The sequence below is a fragment of the Scaptodrosophila lebanonensis genome, unplaced genomic scaffold (assembly GCF_003285725.1).
Source record: "Scaptodrosophila lebanonensis strain 11010-0011.00,11010-0021.00 unplaced genomic scaffold, SlebRS2 tig00000061-arrow-pilon, whole genome shotgun sequence".
Taxonomy (NCBI): domain Eukaryota; kingdom Metazoa; phylum Arthropoda; class Insecta; order Diptera; family Drosophilidae; genus Scaptodrosophila; species Scaptodrosophila lebanonensis.
The window spans coordinates 9,127,402-9,142,088 of NW_022060554.1; the positions used below are offsets into that span (position 1 = coordinate 9,127,402).

Sequence of the window (14,687 nt, forward strand, 5' to 3'; positions counted from 1 at the left end):
CATCTCTGACACCAATATAAAAACATTTTAATAATAAAAAACAGAGCAACAAGATGACGATGCGCCCAGATGACCACCGTAGAAAATGGGACAAAGCTGAGTACCAGAAGCTGGCCCAGGAGCGACTGCTCAATCAAGCAGTCACAAAGGAGGAGGGTAAGAACATCAGTGAAAGTTGATCCAAACCCAAAAAATTGGCCTAACTTTTACTATTTTACCCACAGAGCCTGTGCAGCGGGAAAATCTTAAAAGACGGGACTACAAGGTGGATCTTGACAGTAAGTTGGGCAAGAGCGTTGTGATTAACAAAAACACTCCCACATCGCAATCTGGCGGCTACTATTGCAATGTGTGTGACTGTGTTGTGAAGGATTCAATTAATTTTCTGGACCATATAAATGGAAAAAAGCACCAACGCAATCTGGGCATGTCAATGAAGGTCGAGCGGAGCACCGTTGATCAAGTGAAGGAGCGCTTTCAACAAAACAAAAAGAAAATGGAGGAGAAACAAAAAGACTACGAGCTAGAAAGAAGATTACGCGAGGCCAAGGAGGAAGAAGACCGCTATAAAGAACATAGAAAGGAAAAAAGAAAAGAACGCAAACGAAAAGCAGATGATGCCGACGACTTTAGTACTGGCTTACCTGACGACATGGCTGCCATAATGGGTTTCTCTGGTTTTGGTGGGTCAAAGAAAAACTCTTAAGCTTTAAGTGGTTAATTCGATTATTTTTAGCTGTAATGTACAAAATAATACATAATAAAAGTAGTAGTGGAATAAAAATACACTCGAACAAGAGAATTTGTTTGCGACGTTTATTTTATAAATTTATTTGTTTGTATCTTTATGCATGTACGACAATCATGTCCCAAATATCGTCTATATGTATTCCTCCCGACTGTGCCCAAGAAGTGTATATTTAAATAAGCAGTCAAATGCAAAGGACTAAAACCATTTCACTAAATCTATACTTAAGAGCGTCATATTCGCATACTTTATAATATTTTTTATGTGAATACGAAACCATGTTCGGTGGGTATATCCCACGGAATGCTAAAGAACTCGCCCGGTAGTTGGGAGCAGTGGGTTGAGCTAAAGTCCCGCAAATGCTTACGTAACTGAAAGTACAAAAATTATTATTTTGTTGCAAAGCTCATCGCATTGAACATCTTACCAAAAACATAGCCATTTGATTAAGCACTTCCTCTGAATAGTCCTCGCCGATTAGCATAGGAAAGGATTTTCCTTGATCGGACGCATATGTAATAAGACGCGACATGCACAGTTTTTCTTCCGCAACTGTGAAATTAGAAACTTCCAAGGGCTTCGACAGCATGTTAGTGGCTTTTCCTATTTGTGCTGCTCTAAAAATGTTTGGGTACCTATACTTAAGCACAGACAGTGTTAGAAAGTTTCCACGGTTCGTTTCGATACGGTTATCCCTGATAGTTAGAAAACTTGATTAGTCTGAGCCTAGGAATTTTATTTAAAGCTGTACTTACTCAGCGATAATTTCATCTTCAGTGCGTCGAATCAATAAAATGGGACCGTGGTACTTCATGGCAAGTTCCGAATTGTTCAGGTTACAGTAATTACGTATAGCAATTTTGACGATGCCAGAAAGGCTCGTAGGCATACGAGTTTCCGCCAAATACAGAACATCGTCGAAAGTTGCGTCCAATATAACTCCCTTGACACCGGCATAATTTGAGGCCGCTACTAGCGTGCTAAAACCGCCAATACTCCACCCATACAAAATAATGTCCTCGACTGCGAAGCCTAGCTGTTGGATTGCAAACTGAACCACTGCATCAATTGCGTTTCTATCTTGTTCAGGGTACGGCTTGCCAGTGCTTCCTTCAAATCCCGGATGATTCCAGCCCAACACGGAGTATTTGAGCGCAATTGGTGTAGCCATTATTCCGATCTCGTAAAAACCAGCGTTGCCTGGGAATTCAGGGAACGTACATATGAAACTGGAGATTTCGTTTGTTTATATATAAATATTAACCTTCAGAGCATATAACCAGGGTCTTTCCGTTGCCAATATTATCATTGCGGTTGTCAACAAATACAGTGTCAATTTCGTTTGAATCGATCGTTTTGATTTTGTACCGTAATCCATTGTCGTCCTCAATTAGTTTTGCACGTCCAGAAATTAACATGGGTCCTGAAAAGGAATATTGTACATTCGGAATCACAATTAGAATATTACATACGCATGAACTTCTGCAAAAGTTTCACTGAGCCCGGATACATCATAGATAGGCCAAATGTACTTATAGCCAAATATGCTGCCAATTCACATGGTAGTGTGGCAATCTTAAGCGAACCACTGCGTCGGCTATTAACATTTAGTGATTTCTTTTTATCACTGAAATATGGAAAAATTAATACCGAGTAGATGGTAAGTCAGGAAAATTTTACTCATCCGTGCTCCCCACATCGAAGTCAACCGGCCAAGCACTGAACTCAAAATCAAAGCGACGCAGGTCAGCATCTCCGCATGTTTTGTTGGCTTTGGCCTGTTCCAGAGCCTTCATCATGCTTGAGTAAGCGCGGGATTGTAAGCGCCCGATGCCACGCATAAATAACGATATCATCACAATAAGGCCAACGCTTGTCGTTATTTTAGCCAATGTTGGCATCGACTCTGCCACAAAGTATCCGCGCCGATACAAAAATGTAATGATTAGGGGGGATGTATAGTAGCTAATGTTCCACATTACCGATAGCTGTCAAATGAAAAAACAAAGTTATTAGAAGTCAATGTCTGCATGTGTTTGTGAGTTCCCACCGTTGATAGAATTTGATCTCCAAATTTCTCTGCTGCTCCGGGCTCGTACATCTTTCTCTGCAATTTACAGAAAACATTTTAGCATTTGGTCGACTATGCTGACCAAATTTTAGCAACCAACCTGAGGTTCTGGCACTCCCTTATACTCCATATACAACTTGGGCCCAAATATGTAATTTAGGATACTCATTTTGTTGCAGCTTGTCTTGTAACAGTATTAAAATATTGATAATCACTAATTTTTGATGATTTATCAGTTTTTTTTTTCTCGTAATGTGAAAGTCTGATGTGAAAATGCCAGGGTGTCACAAAACATCAGATGTGATGTTGCAGCTTTTGTTATTAGTTCCACTAGTTCATTCTGCTATTCCTGCTATGCTACATACATAAGTATATACATGTCCATCTTTTGCATACTTTGTTAGTATGTACGTATGTAATGCTCTTTGCAGTAGATAAATTTATTTAAAATTGAAATCAGTTCATGAAATGAAAAAGTGGACAAATAAAAAAGACTGGTAAACTTCAATTTACTGCATGATGGTAATGGAATCAAGCTAATAAGGTCGTTCAATAATTTCTTCAAAGAAAACAACCATCCACAATAATACATTTATGTTATTATTTGTGTTATTATTTCTTTATAAAATTGTGATACGGTACTTCGCGAAGTTTGTTTGGTCACACTGGAGAACTTTTATGGAGCATCTCTAAATAGGCGTTCAACATAATTTGGTGCAACAAATTTACCGCAGCAAGTGGAAAAGTAATATGAACCTAAATGTCATTTGGAACTGTTTTCGCACCCCTTAACCTTTTTTTAATAGCCGGGCTGCACCATCTCGGACTTAATTCCACAGATACTATACTTAATTAAAAATGAAAAAGATAGCTCAAATTCAGGCCAAAAATGCGGCGGCTCAAAAGCTTGTTGAAAACTATGCCTCCAGTTCTGAAGATGAAGGCGAGCTGGATGAAACACGCATACTGGGTAAGCCACAACAATGCGTTGCGACGTGGACACATTTATTAAGTACACATGTACATACACATGTATGTACATATTTCTTTACGTGCATTTGTATGTAAGAAGGGATCGTACATTACTAATTGCCGCTGATATATTGCAGATTTGCTTTATGAGCACTATCAGCCGCCATCGGAACGCAGCTCAGCCAACAGTAGCAATGGCCATAGCATGGGACGCACAGCAACGTTCCTTCAAAATGCGTTGCATTCTGGAGCGGCTACCTGTTTGATTTGCATCGGTAGCATACGACGCGTTGAGGCGATATGGTCGTGTCAGAGCTGTTACTGTTTCTTTCACTTGAACTGCATTCAGCGTTGGGCTAATGATAGTCTGATGCAGATGAAAACCAAGGTGGAACAGCAAAATGGCGAGCAAGGTTACTATAATTTTATGGGTGAATATGTGCCACCAAAGCGGCATAAACAGCTACACTGGTGCTGCCCCCAGTGCCGCAAGGAGTACTTACCAGGCGAACGACCAAAGCAATACGAATGTTTTTGTGGGAAGGAGTTGGACCCGAAACCAGAGCCATTTCTTGTTCCACACTCTTGTGGAGAAATTTGTAGCAAACTCTTACAGCCAAAATGTGGACACGACTGCAAGTTGCTCTGCCATCCTGGTCCATGTCCACCCTGCGCTCAATTGGCTCACAGCTCCTGCCTTTGTGGCAAGTCAGCCCCTCGCTCGATGCGCTGCATTGATAAGCACTGGCAATGCCAGCAAATTGTAAGCAAGCATAAAGATTTGTCTGGAATGCACTTAGCACTATTTTAATTTGCAGTGTAATGAATTACTGAAATGTGGAAAGCATTTATGCAATCAAATATGTCATAGACCAGGCCAGTGTCCGCCGTGTACGAATAAGAGTAAGCAGCCCTGCGAGTGCAATCGAGAGGTGAAGACGGTAAACTGCTCGGAGCTTAAATGGAAATGTAAAAGAGTACGGAAATAACCATTACACCTAGAATCGGCATTACATTTTGACGGTTTCCTCTTTAACATTTTTATAGGTTTGTGGGGCTGCCTATTCTTGTGGTCTGCATTTTTGCGAACGAGTTTGTCACTATGGAAGTTGTGGGGATTGTCCCTTGGGTTTGCCTCGCACGTGTCCCTGCGGCAAGAGCGTATGTCTGCATTAAAATGATTCTTAGCCGAATATTAACAATACCGTTATTTTTCATAGAGCAAAGTTGGTCCTTGCAGTCTAGCGATTGACACTTGTGGCGACACCTGTCAGAAACTCCTCCCCTGCGGACTCCACACATGCACCCAGCGCTGTCATCGGGGATCTTGTAATTTGGTATGAGCTGCTGCAAACATTCCACTCAAAAGCTATTTCAAAACAAATTCTTCCAGTGTTTAGTTATCACCAAAAAACGATGCAGGTGCGGGCAGCACGAAAAAGAGCTTCCCTGTTCCAAGGAATTTACATGCGAGACCAAGTGCAAGCGCATGCGTGACTGTGGGAAGCATGTGTGCAATCGAAAGGTATATAGGATAAATACGAAAAAAATATATATACTCTCAAAAATTTGATGTCCTTTTTCTGACCTCTTTTAGTGCTGTGGAGATCAGTGTCCACCATGTGAAAAGATCTGTGGCAAACAGTTGAGTTGCAACAAACACAAATGTCAGTCCGTCTGCCACAATGGTCCTTGCTATCCATGCAAACTGGAGTCCCAGGTAAATTGTCGTTGCGGTAAGACGAGAAAAAGCGTACCCTGTGGGCGGGAGCGTAATGCTAGGATTATTTGTCTGGAGCTCTGTCGTATCACGTCTAAATGTCATCATAGCGTTAAACATCGTTGCCACAAGGGAGAGTGCCCGCCTTGTGGACAACCATGCAATCTGCCAAATGATATCAGCGGTTGTGGACACATTTGCAAGGCACGTTGTCACGCAGCAATACGAGTTCCTATATCATCAGCAAGCGCAAAAAAGGTAAGATCATTTTCGCAGATATTATATGGTTATACATTTAAATATAAGTAAGTTTTACTCGTAAAACTCAAACTAATCAATTTTACCCGTAAATTTCCTATTTAAGAAATAGGGATCTTTCGATCATAAACGTTGGTTGGATTATGTATATATTATGTATTGGATTAGATTGCCTGATGCAACATTTATCATGCTACCAATTTTAAATACTATTAAATTCTTCATTATTTAAAATATCTTGTTTATTTCTAGTATGAGTATAAAGCACAGCCTCATCCGCGTTGTGAGCAAAGCGTCAACGTCACATGTATTGGAGGCCACGAAGTAGCTATGTGGCCATGCTGGAACTCCAAGCCTTCATCCTGTCAGCGTAAATGTGCTCGGAAATTGAAGTGTGGCAATCATAAATGCAATCTTGTCTGCCATGCCGTGCCCAATCTTCAGGATATGAATGAGCAATCCGGGTGCGCTAAATGCGAGGAGGGCTGTGCAGTCCCACGACCTTCGGGTTGCATACATGCTTGTCCAAGATCTTGTCATCCACCACCATGCATGCCTTGCAATGTAATTATCAAAAGTAAATGCCATTGCGGTCTGAATCAGGTTGTCTACAAGTGCAATGAGTTCTTCGACGAAAAGAGCACCATACAGGAAATTGTTGAACGGCAGCAGAAATTTCGGAGTTGCGGTAATCGCTGCTTGAAAAATGTAATTGAATTTAAAGATTCGCAGAACATCTGGATATAACATTTGTAACATTTACAGTTTGCTTGCGGCCATCGATGCATGACAACTTGCCACCCTGGAAAATGCCCAAATCCGGAGCTGTGTCGCAAGAAAGTCCGCATTTATTGTAAATGCAAAAGAATCAAGTTGGAAATCTCTTGTGATAAAAATCGAGCTGGTCAAGTGTCCTTGGATTGTGATGCCTATTGCGCTGCAGAACGGCAAAGAGTCGAGGCTGCCGAACGACAGGAAATTGAGCAGAAATTGCTCGAAGAGGACAGAAAGAGGCGCATAGAGCTTGAGAAATTCGAGCAGAAATTTGGCAAGCGTAAACAAAGAGAACGTAAACTAATCGAAACCGAACCAGCCAAACCTCTGATTAATTGGCATCGCCTGGCAATCTATGGGCTGGCCCTGCTCGCGGTCTTGGCCGCCATAGGCATAGGTTTTTATGCGGACAGTTAAAACAAACACAGATAGGTAGAGTTAAAAATACTTAATGAAATTGTCTAAGGAAATTAATACATAAACAAATTAACTAACACAACGGACACAAATTGGATTTGTTTTGTGCTTCGAGTATATGTTCAATGAGCGTGGAAGTCGTGCATTTCATCGTAATCCAGTCGTATTTAATTTAAGCCTTCTTGGCCTTCTTCTTGTAAACGCATGCAGCCGCAAAAACAGAAGCGCTAAGGAACGTCGATATCAAGAAGTTTGAAAGCAACATCCAATCGTGGGACTGAACATACACCGTATATATGCGAGCTGCAGAAGGGGCATCAAAATGGTATTTATTGCATTTATTTAAAAAAAAGTATTGCTTACTCATGTTGGTGAAAGCAGATAGAGCCCAAGTGGTGCGGCTGACTGAACTGGCATCCTTCGTTCTTAATATGGCAAGTAATTGCAAAACCTTGCTAGTAGCTCCAATTGGTGTGCAGAAGGGCTGTCAAAATTATATGACAATATAAAATAACCGGTGTTAAATAAAATATATGTATGTATCTATATATGTTGCCCCATGTCAACATAAAAATATAAATAGCAACACAGCTAGAAACCACTTGACCTTGAAACAAACTACCAAATTAAAACACCGCATATTTCTATTTGTTTTCGGACCCTTCGGAAGCAAAACCCAAAACGCAGCATTTTAACAAAGTGCTTCAAAGGGGAAAATGTCTAATGTTAATGATTAATTAAAAACAAGTTATTTTTGCGTACATATATGCTCATATATATATATGTATATATTGTTATCTTAATTTATATTGTATGTATGTGTATATATAGATAGACAAACCAATAGGCCGCTGACTGTCCCCGAACTCTAATCAATTTACCTGGTGACGAATGTCGGCTTAAATATGTGGGAAAGATAGCGGACTGTCCCTGTCTATATGCGACTATATTTTTATATAATTTGTCATAAATACATATTTTTCTAGAGGTACTCACCACCAGGAATGTAAGAATAATTATTGGGAACAGTTTAAGATAGATAAGAGTCGCTATAATCATATAGAGTACGGCTACTATCTGCGTCCTGATACCCAAAAGATCCTGATATTTGAAAGCATAATAGATAAGCGCATATTCCTGCAACAACAGCACCGGATACTCCATGTAAGATAAGAAATCATAGCCACTGCTGTAGTTGTAGGATATCATCACTGTGTAGCTAAAAAGTTCCAGGCATAGTCCAAACACACTTATTCCTTGCAGGAGAATTTCGTATCAATTGTGTTTCAGCCATATTTCAGCTTATTTTCAGTTACCTTTCGAAGATTGGTTTTGCCTTATGGTATTTATTTGCGGCACTTTTATAACGAGGCATGAAGTCACAGTTATTAAGCTTAGCAAGTCAGCTATTACTAGTAAAGCACCTTTCTCAAAATAAGTATTTACAGCGTCCATCTTAACAGCCCGCTCTCTAATCTTATAATAAGTGCCGTGTTTAGTCGAGATACAGATGTTACTAATTCTCGCCCACGCAGATTTTTTTTCCCCGAGTTGGCAGTGCCGTTAATTTCTGGGCTGTGTTGGCGCGAAAGTTGCGGTATTTTGAATCCCTAAAGGAGGTTAATATTAAACTATATAAAACAACGTCAATAAGAAGAATGCGTCTATAGTTGTATTAAATACAATGTATTTTAAAAAATAAACGCGATATATTAGGACATGCCTTTATTTTTTTGAAATATTTGTATTTTTGTCATCCACGTGACTTGCGACTTGTTAAGGGTTTGGACTATGTAACAGGTTCTTAAAAATTTCTCATCTCTGACCGTGGCCACTTGTTGCTATAGCAACGGCCATTTCAACAACAAATTTTTGACAAGGGTGAAAAAGATTCAGAATCCATGGCTGACGATGGAAATAAGTGCAATATTTTAAGAAACTGGGCTACACGTGCTAATGAACAATGTCTTTTGAGAAAATACTTTACAAATATGACGAACCACACGGCATTGGAGATGTGTACTTTATTTGGCAAAAAGGAAGCACCGGCACACTTCTTGCTACGACGGGTACCGATGGATCTGTGGCGATATATAACCGTCAGGGTCAGCTAGTGCAGCGCTTAATTCTAGTCGGGTAAGCTTCAAACCATTCCATAACTCCATTCATAATATTCCTTACATTAAATATGCCATTACAGTCTCTGCTCCGGCTTTGCATGGGACAGCGATGGTGAATTACTGGGAATCATTACCTCCAGCTCTCCCAACATTACGCTTTGGGAAGCGGCCACAGAACAAAAAATAAGCATAGAGTCTGGCCTACGTGATCCACTCACCTGCATTTTGTGGTCAAAACAGGAGCAACTGTTGGCAGTAGGAACGGGGCGTGGCAATTTGGCTATCTACAACCACCGCACGGGGAAACGCACTCCAGTGTTAGGCAAACACACTAAACGAATCACTTGTGGTGCTTGGTCGGCACAAAACCTCCTCGCTCTTGGATCTGACGACAAGAGTTTCTCGTTAAGCAATGAGGAGGGCGATTCAATGAGAATTGTTCAACTGCGTGATGTGCCTTCCGATATGTACTTTGCTGAAATGGCTAACGACGAGCGCATCGCAGGAGATAATGCCATCAGCATGATCATTGGAAAGCGCACATTGTTTCTGTACTACTTACCGGAACCAGACAATCCAACGGAGCTGGGATTTCAAAGTCGTTATGGTTCATTGCTGCAGCATAAATGGTTTGGTGAAGGTTACATTCTGCTCGGGTTTTCTAATGGACATGTAGTCGCCATCTCGACGCATCCCAAAGACGTCGGCCAGGAGCTGTGGCAAGTAAAGAATCATAAAGACACGTTAGCGAGCTTGGCCTACTGCCCGTCTTTAGACATTGTGGCCTCCTGTGGTGATGATAAGTAAGTGATGTTAGTAGTGTTTTTTCGGCATACTTACATATGCTATAATTTCATGCACATTATTCCCTCAACAGTATCAAAATACACTCCATAACGAACCTGCAGGAAACGGAACACATAATAACGGTACCCGATCATGCCAGCGTGCAAATGATTGATTGGTCGCCGGATGGCCAGCTTATGGCTGTCACTACGAGTGGCGGAGCTGTGTACACCTATGTCAAGGTGCCAAGCATGTTTGCAGTATCGCCTCCGCGAATTGTCATGCTTAGTAGCCTGGCCGAAGTTTCAATATATGTTTACGCGCCGGAAAAGTCTAAACCGTTACCTTTTCGCCTCTCCCTTGAATCAGAGCCCACATTCCTGGCTTTGGGCCCATATAACTTAGCCGCTGGCGTTGACAAACACATCTGGTTCTACGATTTGGGGAAGAGCCTGGGCGAAGAACCGCGTTTGTTAAGAAATGAGCGTGACATGCCACGTAGTATTGCCGCCATGAAAATGAATGCAGACTATTGTGCGGTTCTATGTCCCCCACAGCTTTTCCTCCAGGCTATTACTGCTGACAACCCAAATGTAAAGGATAAGCTTCAACAATGCTTTCCAAACGCTCTGCCTACACTAAGCGATGCAGTCATCACATGCTTTGGTATAACGCAGGATCTACTTATCTTTGCCACAGACGTAAATGCCCTTTGAGTGCGATTGAGTGAAACTAGTGTTAAATCTATACGCCTTTACAGATTGGACATCTCGTATTTTACTCCTTGGAGAAATGGGACGTTTGCTCAATATACCGTCACAGCATGGGAATCACTAGTTTATACCCAGATATTGAAGGCACTAAAACTATTTTCATTGATGATAATAACCAGGGATTCATATATCTTCCCGCTTTGGATGAGGCCTTGTTGATTATGGACCTGCCCAAACAGTGTCTAGGCTGCATTTGGGATTTAACTCAGTCGAATATTTTCATTAGCTACGACGCGCGCATCGTGAACACGCACGTGTTCGTGCGGTACTCTGTTAAGGGCAAGCACACGCTTAAAGTTGGCGAGTCCAAACTAAATCCCGGTCAGTTTCCGCTGCTGCTCTGTGCGGGCGAGATGGCGCTCCATATTGATGGCGGACAGTATGCTACACAGTCACTTAGCACGCACGTTGTGAACCCAAACAATAGTCAGATGGGCAACATGCAATTGTTGCTGCGCCTTAAAAAGTACAGCGAAGCCTTCAAAGCCTGCGATCAGATGGGCTTAAGCAGTGCTTGGCGTGAGCTCGGGGAGCAGGCAATAGCCGACTTGGAGCCAGAAATTGGTAAGTTCGAATAAAAACTCAATGGGCACTGAATTCTTTTCTTTCCAATACTTTATCAATGCGAAGAAAAGTAAAAAAGTGTAAATAGAAGAAGGCAGGTCTCGCAAAGTATGATCAGTACAGCATCGGAGGTAGAACCACCCAATATTGATACACATTTATATGATTGCCAGACATTTATTTTGCTAAATGAATTAATCTGATGTTTTTCACTTTATTATTTTATTAACATTTATTTATTTTAAAAACACAATAAGTGTATATACATATATGCATACTGAAATATTAAAGATATAAACAGAGAAGTTATTTTTGCTTGCGCCTACAAAGTATTTGACAAGCAGCAGACAGCATAAGTAAATTATATATAATCTTACAACAAAAATTCCAGGGACTGTAATAATTATAAGTGTTATTATAAAAATGACAAAATAACGGTTATTTTTTCATTCATTCCAATATATTAATTAAATTTATGTTATACATACTTTACAACTCTACCAATAATCAGTATATTTGAGCAAAAAAATAAAACCCATTAAGCAATGATGATTCATTAAGTTTAATTTAAAAAAAAAAACTCAAGGTATCACATTTATATATTTTTTTCAACAATAAGTCAGTAGTAAGTAGTAGACTAGAGATAAAAAGTAAACTCAAAATTACTTAATTTGTAAACAAATGTATTATTTATTAAATTTTAGAAGCAACAATAGACGACACATAAATAAACCATTAGAACTTACTCTTGACCTATTAACTACCCTATTAACTACTATTACATTTATTAAAATATCTGCTATACTTAGCATCGACTGGTGCAAAAAATCTCATTTAAGTTAAAGTAACAAATGTGTCCATTTTGAAAGCTCTAGGTGCCTATCGCAAGCTAGGTGATGCAGCTATGGTCGCAGCACTAGAAGAGGTGCGGTACATCGAGGATATGAATATGTTGAGCGGATGTTGCTGCATGCTACTTGCTCAGTACGAGCAGGCCAAGGATTATATGCTCAAGGGTGCTTATACGCGAGCCGCGCTCGACCTTTGCCGGGATTTGCTGCAGTGGGAACAAGCGCTTATGCTGGCCCACAAGTATGAATTGAATGAGGTCCCTTATATAGCGCGCGAATATGCCCAGCAATTGGAGTTCACGTGCGTAGGAGTAACTTCTTTTTTTTCATAAGCCATATATATGATTGTTTTCCCACGCAGAGGTAACTATGCTGACGCTTTGTATCACTACGAAAAAGGCTACAAAGAAGACCTCATCAACGATGACACGGTGCCGACGCTGCTACAGAGTAATCCCGAGTACGCAGAACATGTGCGACAATGTAAGATGGGTATAGCACGTACATCCATACGGGCCGGCGACTTTCGGCGCGGCGTAAGTTTTGGCTCCACTCATAATTTTTTTAAATCCTTGACGGCATATCTTACAAATTCCCAGATACAATACGCTGTGGAGCTTCAGGACAAGCAGCTGCTCTTTGATTGCGCCGAGCTTCTTGCCACCGTTGGACATCTGACCGAGGCTGCCGGTCTATACGAGCGCGGTGGCTATTACGACGAGGCTTGCGCTCACTATATTGCACTAAAAATGTGGCACAAGGCTAACCAAATTCTGACGCATGTAAAGAGCACTAAACTGCATGCCGCCTACGCAAAGGCCAAGGAATCCGACGGTCACTTTGAGGACGCTATTAGCAGCTATCGCAAAGCGGGTGACTTGGACGCATGTGTGCGTATCTACTTGGATCATTTGTGCGATCCTCATGCAGCCTCCGAGATAGTTATCGAGTCACGCTCGATAGACGCAGCGAGATTGTTGGCCAAATTCTATCAGAAGATCGGCGACGTGGAGCAGGCATTGCAGTTTCTGGTCATTTGCGGATGCGTGGAGGAGGCCTTTGCTCTGGCTCAGCGCCATGGTCAGTGTCGTCGGTATGGTGAGCTGCTCGAACGCTATGAGAACGCTAAGTCTGGCGATTATCTGGCATTGGCGCACTACTTTGAAAGCGAAAAGTACACGCTGCTGGCTGGCAAATATTATTTCCTTGCCCGGGAGTTCACAAAGGCGCTGCGGTTTTTGATAAAGGCCTCGGCTTTCAGTAACGAGGAGTCACAGTCTCTTTCGCTGGCAATTGACTGCGTGGCCACGTCTAACAACGAGCAGTTAGCATCACAACTTATTGAGTTTTTGCTAGGAGAAGTGGATGGGGCTCCCAAGGACCCGCGATATCTGTTTCGATTGTATATGGCGCGCAGGCACTACAAAGATGCGGTCAAGACTGCTGTTATTATCGCCAACCAGGAACAGTTAGCAGGGAACTACAAATCTGCACGAGATCTACTCTACTCCATGTACCAAGAGCTACGCCGCAACACAAACATACAGTTCGCAACAGCAGAAATGCGTCATAATTTGATTTTGCTACATCGCTACACGTTGGTGCGCATTCATGTGAAGCTGGGAAACCATTTGCTGGCCGCTAAGCTTCTGGTGCAAGTGGCAGCTAACATTTCGCAATTTCCGGAACGTAAGTCTCTTTGACTGATCTTGGCAAGGATATTCAATTGAATCAAGAAGCACCTCTGTGTGCTTAACCTCTGTTTCTGTTCTATTAAAACAGGAACATCCCAACATGTTTAAAATCAATACTATTTTCTTTTATCCTCAGATATTATACCAATACTCACTTCAACCGTGATAGAGTGTCATCGTGCTGGTCTCAAGAAGTCGGCGTTCACCTATGCCTCAATGCTAATGCGGCCGGACTACCGAAACCAACTGGATGGGCGCTATATAAAGAAGATCGAGTCCATTGTGCGTAAGGCTCCGAAGGGAATTAAGCAGCTTCGTGACGAAATCGATGATGAAACCATGGAGTGCCCCATATGTGATGCAAACTTGGCTAACATGGAAGTGACCTGCTACAATTGCAAAACCACACTGCCAATATGTATTGCCACGGGCCAGCACATCATCAAACAACATATGACTTCGTGCCCCGAATGTGATTTTCCGTGCTTTCGTGCCGAAATGGAGAAGTACTACGCGTCTTAAATGACTTAAAACTGATTATACTACATTCTCTTCGTCTTTTGTTTAGAATACTCTCTGAGAACGGTGAATGTCCCATGTGTGGCGAGCAGGTGGCTCCCGAACGATTGCTGGACGTAGAGGATATTCGCCCCTATATATTGGCTGCTTCTTGAATGCATCAGCCTAGACATAAGCAACCGAATAGACTGCACTAAACAACACCAAAACATATTACTAAGTTACAATTCACATAAATCACTTTAAGCGCTTTATTTTCCTGTACTTATGTAGTTTCCGTAAACTTTTTGAAAATACTTATGTAGACAATTTGCGTATATGTAGTAGGTTATTAGGTAAAACAATAAACTGGGTTAGATTGAATTCACAAATGAAGTACAAAAATATGGGATAACAATTTTTTTCTCTTCACATCAGATT

General features: G+C 41.4%; 5 protein-coding genes across 5 annotated transcripts; 3 read left to right on the forward strand and 2 right to left on the reverse strand.

Annotated features, from left to right (window-relative positions):
- The first annotated feature begins 25 nt into the window (after positions 1–25).
- On the forward strand, positions 26–802 carry LOC115624598 (zinc finger matrin-type protein 2). The gene is made up of 2 exons (XM_030519338.1): positions 26–156; positions 225–802. Exons 1-2 carry the CDS (start codon positions 54–56, stop codon positions 704–706), a joined length of 585 nt encoding a protein of 194 aa, XP_030375198.1. The 5' UTR covers positions 26–53; the 3' UTR covers positions 707–802.
- On the reverse strand, positions 803–3,065 carry LOC115624599 (phosphatidylserine lipase ABHD16A). Its single transcript, XM_030519339.1, has 8 exons — positions 2,920–3,065; positions 2,799–2,855; positions 2,429–2,736; positions 2,221–2,375; positions 2,013–2,171; positions 1,504–1,948; positions 1,176–1,443; positions 803–1,119 (listed from the first exon to the last, which is right to left on the reverse strand). Exons 1-8 carry the CDS (start codon positions 2,986–2,988, stop codon positions 1,009–1,011), a joined length of 1,572 nt encoding a protein of 523 aa, XP_030375199.1. The 5' UTR covers positions 2,989–3,065; the 3' UTR covers positions 803–1,008.
- A 570-nt stretch (positions 3,066–3,635) lies between these two features.
- Positions 3,636–7,057, forward strand: LOC115624587 (NF-X1-type zinc finger protein NFXL1). The gene is made up of 9 exons (XM_030519325.1): positions 3,636–3,789; positions 3,929–4,554; positions 4,610–4,768; positions 4,839–4,952; positions 5,012–5,128; positions 5,185–5,316; positions 5,389–5,769; positions 6,022–6,477; positions 6,535–7,057. The coding sequence occupies exons 1-9, from the start codon at positions 3,678–3,680 to the stop codon at positions 6,958–6,960; spliced, it is 2,523 nt and encodes an 840-aa protein (XP_030375185.1). The 5' UTR covers positions 3,636–3,677; the 3' UTR covers positions 6,961–7,057.
- Positions 6,977–8,467, reverse strand: LOC115624588 (solute carrier family 66 member 3). Its single transcript, XM_030519326.1, has 4 exons — positions 8,277–8,467; positions 7,957–8,216; positions 7,324–7,444; positions 6,977–7,263 (listed from the first exon to the last, which is right to left on the reverse strand). The coding sequence occupies exons 1-4, from the start codon at positions 8,413–8,415 to the stop codon at positions 7,133–7,135; spliced, it is 651 nt and encodes a 216-aa protein (XP_030375186.1). The 5' UTR covers positions 8,416–8,467; the 3' UTR covers positions 6,977–7,132.
- A 397-nt stretch (positions 8,468–8,864) lies between these two features.
- Positions 8,865–14,615, forward strand: LOC115624619 (WD repeat-containing protein 19). Its single transcript, XM_030519369.1, has 9 exons — positions 8,865–9,096; positions 9,161–9,883; positions 9,958–10,567; positions 10,627–11,203; positions 12,073–12,355; positions 12,416–12,590; positions 12,654–13,743; positions 13,885–14,254; positions 14,317–14,615. Exons 1-9 carry the CDS (start codon positions 8,924–8,926, stop codon positions 14,420–14,422), a joined length of 4,107 nt encoding a protein of 1,368 aa, XP_030375229.1. The 5' UTR covers positions 8,865–8,923; the 3' UTR covers positions 14,423–14,615.
- Positions 14,616–14,687: the final 72 nt, after the last annotated feature.